General features: G+C 40.8%; 1 protein-coding gene across 1 annotated transcript in view; it reads left to right on the top strand.

Moving 5' to 3' along the window:
• Nucleotides 1-2,436: 2,436 nt before the first annotated feature.
• The window catches only part of TMEM273 (transmembrane protein 273), a 28,965-nt gene continuing 21,356 nt past the window's right edge, over nt 2,437-10,045 (top strand). Inside the window, exon 1 of the mRNA XM_035023770.1 lies at nt 2,437-2,684. Within this exon, the coding sequence (XP_034879661.1) occupies nt 2,639-2,684 (46 nt within the window). The 5' untranslated portion in view covers nt 2,437-2,638. The remainder of the gene's footprint in view (nt 2,685-10,045) is intronic.

Here is a 10,045-nt window from a genome sequence, read left to right as displayed (position 1 = left end):
GAGGTTTCCAGAGGTATTTTAGAGCAGAAGTTACAAACCAGCTGTCTGGTTTGAGCTGCCCCATGTAAGAACATTTTAAAATTAGGTGCTGACATTTAAAAATGTGATTCCACAAAACATGAGACCTCTTTGTGCACCTGGCAGCCCTGGGCCCGCTTGCGGCTCCCCTGATGCACTTCGCACATCCCCCAGCCACTGCCGATGACTTACCGTGCCTGCTCTGGCATTCTCTTACAGTTTGCTCAGGAAATGAAATATTTCTCCTATAAACATCTCCATTAAGTGGGGTTAAAAACTCAACACCCAAAAAACAAAGAATCCAGTCAAGAAATGGGCAGAAGACATGAACAGACACTTCTCCAAAGAAGACATACAAATGGCCAACAGACACATGAAAAAGTGCTCAACATCACTCAGCATCAGGGAAATCCAAATCAAAACCTCAATGAGATACCACCTCACACCGGTCAGAATGGCTAAAATTAACAAGACAGGAAACAACAGATGTTGGCAGGGATGCGGAGAAAGGCCTTGGGTCAACCTACACTGTTGGTGGGAATGCAAGCTGGTGCAGTCACTCTGGAAAACAGTATAGAGGTTCCTCCAAAAGTTGAAAATAGAGCTACCCTATGACCCAGCAATTGCACTACTGGGTATTTACCCCAAAGATACAAATGTAGGGATCTGAAAGGGTACGTTCACCCCAATGTTTATAGCAGCAATGTCCATAATAACCAAATTGTGGAAGGAGCCGAGATGCCCTTCAACAGACGAATGGATAATGTGGTCCATATATACAATGGAATATTACTCAGCCATCAGAAAGGATGAATACCTATCATTTACATTGACATGGATGGAACTGAAGGGGATTATGTTAAGTGAAGTAAGTCAATCAGAGAAAGACAATTATCATATGGTTTCACTCATATGTGGAGTATAAGAAATAATGCAAAAGGACCATAGGGGAAGGGAGAGAAAACTGAATGGGAAGAAATCAGAGAGGGAGACAAACCATGAGAGACCCTTGACTCCAGGAAACAAACTGAGGGTTGCTGGAGGGGAGGTGGGGGGGATGGGGTAACTGGGTGATGGACATTAAAGAGGGCACGTGATGTGATGGGCACTGGGTGTTATATGCGACTGATTAATCACTGAACACTACATCTGAAACTAATGATGTACTACTCTATGTTGGCTAATTGAATTTAAGTTAAAAAAAAGAAAAAGAAAGAGGGGTAAAAGTTTTAAAAGTTCACTCATATCAGGAGAAGCAAGAGGGAGTCCGTTTCCTGGTGTAGGTGAAGACTGACCCAAAGTGTTAAGTATGAAATAAAGTGTGTCTGGATAGAAGGCTGGAACCCTAAGGCGCCAAAACGAAGCAAACGGCTTTTCTCACGAACATCCTGCTCCGCTCACGTCCATCATTTGCGTGAGGCTCAGAGGGACAAATGTGCTCAGTAAGTTAGCTGTGTTAGGGACTTGGCTGAGGAAGCTTGAGAATGAAAAGAGGCTCACTGTTGTCCATTTGGATGGGGCTCAACACTTGTCATTAAGTGGCTGTACATTTTTAAAAGCGAGATTTCTTGCATATTTGAGGTGGTGGCTCGACAGGCAGGTGTCAAGAAGTATGGAAATGTATGGCCCCAAATCTGTTGGTTTGAGCCTGTTGAGAACCAAGGGTCCTCCAACATAAGGGGCTTCTTGTGGGGTCTGGGAATGTGGATGGGAAAAAAATCACATCCCTGTCCTCTAACCTCTAATGGAAACTTCACATGTCTTTCCTACGTGAGGGTAAGCAATAAGCCACCGTGATATTACCACACAGGTGACTTTATTGCTGGTAGCAACTGTAGGTTTTTTCATTCACATTCCAGCTGGTACAGACGTCTCTAAATATTGTTTCTGTTTGTCACGATGTCAGGATTGTGGACTTACTGTACCTGTGCTAGATCTTGCTGTTCACTGGGTAGAGAAAGAAGCACATATATTTCTGTATCATAAGTCTCCTTTCTAAATATTTTGATAACTGTATTTCAATATAACTGGTTTCTTTTATGATCCTAGCTACTTTATTTTGGACATTAAAAATGTTATTCTGAGAAGAGAGTCAGCCTCCCCAGACTGAGAGGAGTGCATGGCACAAAAAAACAGTGACTAGGGTGCACTGTGGGCTGGTGGGGGACTTCCTGTCCCTGACCCAAGGCCATGGGCATTGCTGCAGGACCTGGAAATCCACATTGACCAGCTTTGCCCCCCCCCCCCCCCCCCCCCCCCCCGCCTCTGAGACTTATCAGCCTGGGTCTTTGAGCAAGAATCTGCACCCAGGGGCACTTCTGTTCCCGTGCTGTGTGTGTGTGGTGGGGGGGGGGGCGGGTTATAGGAGATAGGTGGGGTGATAACCAGTACCCAGAAAGCCTCAAGGGCTAGCTCCCTTCCACTGATGGCAGGGCCAGGACAACAGGGGCTTCCCTCAGCCCTGCCCTTTGACAGAGCCGAGAGGAACTGAGCAACCTCCTAGCCGTGGAGGCAGCTTCCTCCTTGTCTGTCACGTGGAGCTTGGCTCCCGTTCCTCACAGCCTTGGGTCACACAGCCCGCAGTGCCTGTTCGGAGAGGAGCCAGGAGCACAGAGCCAACATGGGCTCGGGGGCCAGCATGCTGAGAGCCTTCCTCCTCCTCCTGGGTAAGTGAGGAATGCAGAAATGGGGTGGACGGGACTCTGCTGTGGAGGGCTGCCTCAGTGAGTGGGAAGCCAGGGGAGCAGTAGCCCCCTGGGGCTCAGTCCCTTAAGCACAGATGTGTCCCTTTGGATAGATGGCTTTTTCACATTTTGAGACAGGAGACAGTGAGCAATGATTTTGTCTGTTTCATTCCAGCTGCAACTTACAAACGCTTCTGGGCGGGAGGAGAACAGGAAAGGGTCATGTGGTAGAGAGAGTTGTGGGCTCAGGACCTAGACAAATCTGGCTTTAAATTGTGGCTCCATTGCTTACAAACTGCAGCAAGCTTCCTAGACCCTCTCTGTTTCTGAACCCATAAAAAGGGGGATAATAATGCATCTCTTCTAGGATTGTATGAAAATTAAGTTCAATTTAATTAAGTCAAACCAAAATAATTACATAAAATGGGAAAATGTAGGTATATAGATGCTTCTCTATAGTTAGTGGTGAATCAGTCTTATTATGGAGTGGAGTAGGCTCTCAGTCACCCAGAGGTATCCTGGCTTTTTAAAGTCATTTTTAAGTCTGTGCACCAAAGAAGGAAGAAGGGAGAAAGGCAGGGACTAATAGAAAAGTAGTGCCAGATATAGAGGGAGAAATGTAAGACCAGAGAAGCAGAGAGAAAAATCAGGAGAGATAAAGATCGAGGCACAGAATGATGGTTAGAATGATATGTATAGACAGAGATAAACAGAGATGAAAGAGCCATGCACTTTGCAAAATCTGCTTTGACATTAACTGTTATTTCTTAAAAAGGCAACAAATGTTCCTCATCTGCACAAAGATGCTTTTTCTCAGAACTTGCACTGGGTTAAGACTCAAAGGCAGGCAGTCTATCTCCAGATCTAATCTTCTGTCTGAGGAAGCAATAGTCTGTACCCCCGACATGGGCAATGTTATTCCCATGGGCAGGACTCTGTCCGAAGCCTGCATCCAGCCCAGGAGTGAACAAAGACCTTGGCTTTCTGGGAGTTAGCATGTCAGGCAAAGAGCCTCGGCATCTAGCAGTTTACACATGGAAATGGGCATGTATAATGAGTGGCGGTGGATGAGGGGTGGTTAGAACAAGCAAGCAAGAACGAGGTGTGTGCAGGGCAGAAAATGCAAAGCGTGCTCAGTAACGTGGCAGAAGGTGGCAGGCGTCTTAACTTGTTTCTGCTTTTGACCTAGCTAGATATACAGACCAGTCTGTCCTGGGAGGAAAAAAAAGGAAGTTAAATTTAAGAAATCCAATGAGAAAAATGTGCATATGATACGAACAGGCAGCTTGCTGAAGAATTACAAACAAATGATAAGCCTTGAAAATGCTCAAGGTCCCAAATAATAAAAGAAATAGTAACATGTAACCTTTTTGAGTGCATTCATCATGCTGCATACTCCCTTCAGCACTTTACATTAGCTCATTCCATCCCTACAACTTCATAAATAGGTCCCACCATTGTTTGCCTTTTAAGGATGAGGTTTTAATTAGTTGGTCAAGGTATCACAGCCGGTTAGCGTTTTCGGATACTACTGGGTAGAGACAGTAGTGTTTAGGAGTGTGTGCCTTGCTCTAAACAACCCGAATGTAAATCCTCTTTGGCTGTTTACCAGCCCCGGGAGTTTGGGAGATTGTCCATCCTCTCCTTGCTCAGTTTTCTCATCTGTAACTTGGGGATAATGATTGTACCAACCTCACAGGGCTGTTGAGAGAACTCCGTCTGTGACCACATTTAAAGCACGGGGCCAGTATCTGACATGAGGTGAGCACTCACTCTTGGATATTTGGAACACTGATTGACCCAATCTTAGGAGGCAATCTGACAATATGTAGCGAAGTGCCCACTGTTCACAACCTTTTACCCAGAAATTCCACCTTCGGGAACTTATCCTGATGAAATAATAGGGTAACAGCTCCCCAAAATATTTAATAGGATGTTATTCAGCACTGCAGACCCCAGTAGAAACCAGAAAGAAATGATTTTCAGTCAGAATCTGGCTAAATCCAATATGCTTACATGAAAGACATAACTTTCTCGAAGGACAGAGGAGAGGTGACATGGACAGAGGAGAGGTGACAAAGTGATAGTTACATAGTTATAGGTACAGAATTATATTTTGCATATGTTTGCTTGCCTATCCAAAAATTGACTAGAAGGAAATACAGCACATTGTTAATAGTTTTCTTTTACTTTTTCTAGGAAATAGATAATGAGGCATCTTTTGATTTCTTTGTATTGACATTTTTCATAATGATCATATATATTCTTAATACCAAATAAATAAATTTCTATGCACCAAAAAATAGCATGATAGCCTGTTGAAAGTTGTAAGAAGTAATTGAGCTTTTCTTTTATGAACTGGTGAAAGGAACCTGGGAGATTCTCTAGTGATGCCTACTAATACTGGGCAGGTGACCAGGCCAGTCACCCTGGGGCATAGGAGAGAGCTGTGCATGAGGGCTTTTGGGAACATGGGAGGAACAAGGACATCTCTCCCTACTCCTGTGACATCAAGGCTTGCATGAGCCACTATTTTCCACATACAGAGTAGTTGGAGAGTTTTGGAAAACCCAGTTTTCCAATCTTCTAAAACTATTTTTAAGAGTGAGATCAATATAACAAACATTTGTGGACCCAACACCTTGATTAATGCATTTTAAAATTTGGCTGGTTTTTTAGATACATGTATTTGAAAGTAGATAGATAAATCAACATATCCATCAAAGAAATAGAATGTCAGAAATGGAGTTAATGCCCTCTGGGCTCCCCTCTTCTGTCTTGTTTTCCTCTCTCCTCCGGAGGAAACAGCACTCCTGCTTTGACTGCACTTCCTTCCTGTGTTGCTTTCTAGAGGTTCAATATGTGACATGAATGTCCCCACAGCATACTCAACATGCTGCCTTAGGTCCCCATGCTGATCACATAGATCAAATGTATTTGTTTCAACTACCTATATGATTCTTTTGAAACACTACGTCATAATTCAGTTGTACCTTCCAGTATTGATCAAATTTAGGTTGTTTCTTAGTTCTTGTATGGTCGCTGATGCTGCAATGAGCCATCTTCTAGAAGCCCTGTGTGGCTGTTTTCTGGGAGACAATCGAGAAAAGGTGTTGCTGTCACGGGTATGGGCAATTCTCCCCTCATTGGATATTGCCAAATTGCTCTCCAATGGCAAGGCCTGGACCTCTCTGTCCCCCTACAGGTTTAGTGACACCCAATAGTGTGAGACTTCTCATTTTTCTGCCAATCAGAGTTGTAAAATATTATCTCCAAGTTTTTAGGTTGCACGTTTCTGATTACTAGTCAGAATAACCATTTTCCCTGTATTTATCAGACAGCCAGGTTTCTTTTTCTGTACATTTCCTGTGGTTTTCTTTGATTATTGGTCTTTTATGTATTTTTTCTGGGTATTAATTATTTGGCTCTGTCATGTGTTGAGATATCCTGTCTCAGTATATCACTTATCTTTTATCTTTGTGACATTCTTTGCTCTGCAGAAGTCTTTAAAATGAGATACAATCACATTTATTATCCTTTGACTTTTGGTGTGTCTGTTTTTTCTCCCTTGTCTAAGAAACTTTTTTTTTAAATTTAAAGTGGTCGCATTTTCCATGATTGTACCATTAATTTATTTGGAATTTATTTTTGTGTATGGCCTAAGCAAAGGATCTAATTTAGGTTTTTTCTATATGAAACATCACTTGCCTTCATATCATTTATTTCACAATCTTTCCTTTCTCCTCTCTCCTTCCTTTCTCTCCTCTTTTTTAAAGAAAAATTGCAAGAATAATAATACAAAGAACCCCCGTATGATTTGCCGATTTCTTAATCAAATCACATCATTTGCTTTATCTTATGTTATCTCTCTAGAGAGATGTGTTTATACAAAACAAATGAGGATATAAATATATATACTTCTATATATAGAAAGAGAGAGATGTCTTTTTTTCAGAGCCATTTGAGAGTAAGTTGTATATATCATGGGGTTTTTTTTAAACCCCTAAATACATTAGTGTGTATTTCTTAAGAATAGAGACAATCTCTTGCATAACCACAGCACAGTTAGCAACATCAGGAAAGTTAACATTGACGAAATACTTTCACATAATCTATCAGAGTCCAATATTTTCACTGGACCCACCAATGCCTTTTGCAACCTTCACTGTGGTCCAGCAAAGGAGCCAATGGAGGGGCAGATGTTGCATTTGGTAACTTTGTTTCTTTAACCTTCTTTACCTGGAACATCTCCTCAGTCTTTGCCTTTTATGACATTGGTATTTTAGAAGCTTCCATCTCCTTTTCTTTCAAAGAACATTCCTCATTTTGGAGTTGGCCTGATATTCTAGTGATTTCATTTATCCATTCTGTACTAGACAATGCATAACTACTCTTGGGTTCTTCTCAGGGTTTCACATTTGGAAGCAGAAGATACCTATGTGAGAAAGGCTCATGTTCTTTTGACATGATGATAAAAGACTTGAAGCTAGATTTTGGATTACGGTTGTCACAATTCTAAATAAATTATTTGCCGCTTAACTACCAACCGATCAATATTGTTAATTTTTGCTAAAATATTGCTCTAAGAATAGCTATTGAAAATATCTGGTGAAATTTCTAGGCATTTTCTTAGAGGTTTGCACCTTCCTTTTTAAAAGGCTGCCAGATAAAATATTCCTATGGACTCTTAATGCCAACCAAAATGTCAGCCATCTGTCTCCGTTTTAATTCTGTTAGAAAGCACCCACTGAAATCTATGTATTATTATAATCATGATAATAAAAGAAATACAATATCACTTTAATTATGTTTCAGTGCCTAAAACATTCTTCATTGAAAGAGCCAGAGTTATTGAAGAGAGCAGAGGCTTTCTTCCCCCCCTTAATTTATAATGAAAAGATGGCAGAGGCCGGGGTAAAGAGAATTAAATTCGTTTTTATCTTACAAGTCAAAGTCATCACTTTATTCCTTGGCTCTTAGTCCCTGAGATCTTTGTAAAAATCTTTCCTGACAGCTTTTCCCCTGTTTCAGATTCCTGCCAAGACAATGGTTCATAATCATGCAGTGAGTGGATTCCTGGAAGAAAGAATTCTTGACATGTTAGTTTTCTTTTGCTGTGCAACAATTTATCACAAAAGTAACAAAATAAAACAATACAGGAGGGTCACTCAGAAAATCAGTGGAACATAAAGGAAAAAGGGAGGACCCCAGGAAGGTGAGGAGAAATGTCCTGATCAAGCCAGCATTCTCTTCATGACTTTGCCCATTTTCTAATTGGTTTGCTTGGTTTTTCCTTTACTATTGGATTTTAAGAGTTCTTAATATCTTCTGAATGTGAGTCCTTTGTCAAATATGTGATCTGAAAATACTTTCTCCCAGTCTCTAGCTGGTCTTTTCATCCTCCTCACAGGGTTTTTCACAGAACAAAAGCACTTAATTTTATTTATTTATTTATTTATTTTAGATTTATTTATTTATTTATTTGACAGGGAGAGATACAGCGAGAGAGAGAGCGCACAAGCAAGGGGAGTGGGAGAGAGAGAAGCAGGCTTCCCGCCGAGCAGGGAGCCCGATGTGGGGCTCGATCCCAGGACTCTGGGATCATGACCTGAGCCGAAGGCAGACGCTTAACAACTGAGCCACTCAGGCGCCCCCAAAAGTAGGAGGGATCACTCTACCATCTTGAAACTTACATACCTACAGAAATCAAAACTCTGTGGTATTGGCAGAGGGACAGATCTATAGAAAAGAAAAGATGACCCAGAAATAGTCCATACAAGTATTGATTTATGTATGTAGATCTTCTATTCTGCCATTTTAATGAACTCACTTATTAATTCTAGGAGTTTTTTTTTAGATCCCTTGGGATTTTCTACGTGGACCATGATCTGCAAATGGTTGTATTTTTCCCTTTCTGAATGGTATGCCATTTTAATTTCCTTTTCTTGCCTTATTGGACTGGCAGGAACTTCCAGTACTATGTTGAACAGGTAGGGCGATGGCAAATAGCTTTGCCTTGTCTTTGATCTTAGTGGGAAAACATCTTGTTTCTTATGACCAAGTATGATATTAGTGGTAGGATTTTTTCATAGATTCTTTATTAAGTTGATGATGTTTCCCTCTTTTCCTAGTTTTCTGAGAATTTTTCTCATAAGTGGGTTTAGAATCTTGTCGAAAATGCTTTTCCTGCATCACTCAATATGATATGTGATTTTATTCTTCTGTTGTTTGTTAATGTGGTGGATTGCATGGATGGATTTTTGACTATCAAACCAGCCTTGCATCCTTGAATAGACTCCATTTGGTCATGATGTGTAATTCTTTTATTTTGCTGAATTCTACTTGATAACATTTTGGTAAGGATTTTTGAGTTTGTATTCATGAGGGACACTGGTCTGTAGTTATCTTTTTTTGCACCATTTTTTCTCTGGTTCTAATGTCATGGTAATGTTGGTTTCATAAAATGAATTAGGAAGTGTTCCCTTCTTTTTTATTTTCTGGATGGAGTTGTGCATAATTCATGTTAATTTTTCTTTAAACATATGTTAGAATTCTCCCCTGAAACTGTCTGGGCCTGAGGATTTCTTCCTTGGGGTTTGTAGATTATGAGTTCAATTTCCTTAATAGTTATAGGGCTATTCAAAGAATCTATTTCATATTGGGTGAGTTGTGACAGTTCATACTTTTTGAGGAATTGGCCCATTTTATCTAAGTCATCAGGTTTTTTTTTTAAGATTTATTTATTTATGAGAGAGAGAGATTGAGAGTGCACACATGGGGAGGAGGGGCAGATGGGGAGGGAGAGAGAATCTCAAGCAGGCTTCCTACTGAGTGTGGAGCCCATCATGGGGCTCAGTCTCAGGACCCTGAGATCATGACCTGAGAGCTGAAACCAAGGATTAGATGTTTAACAGACTGCATTACTCAGGTGTCCATAAGTCACCAGGTTTTTATGTGTAGAGCTGTTCATAATATTCCCTTATTACCCTTCTGATGTCTATAGGATCTGTAGTGATGTTCCTGTTTCACTTCTGATATGGTGTCATCTCTCTTGTTTCCCTTGTCAGTCTCATTAGAGGTTTGTCAGATTGATTGATCTTTTCAAAGAACTGGATTTTTGTTTCACTCATTTTCCCTATTATTTTTTCTGTTTTCAACCCTGTTGATTTCTGCTCTTGTCTTTATTACTTACTTTTTTCTGTGTGTTCTGGCTTTATTCTGATGTTCTTCTGGTTTCTTCAAGTGAGATATTATTGTTCTAAGACTTTACCTCTTTCCTAATGTAAGCATTTAGTACTACAAATTGCCCTCTCAGCACCACTTTAGCTATGCCCCACAAATTC

Source organism: Mirounga leonina, unplaced genomic scaffold (genome assembly GCF_011800145.1).
Source record: "Mirounga leonina isolate KUSES-001 unplaced genomic scaffold, KU_Mleo_1.0 Mir_114, whole genome shotgun sequence".
NCBI classification, from domain to species: Eukaryota; Metazoa; Chordata; class Mammalia; order Carnivora; family Phocidae; genus Mirounga; species Mirounga leonina.
The sequence above is the reverse complement of the archived record's forward strand: the minus strand, read 5'-3'. Positions and strand labels throughout refer to the sequence as shown.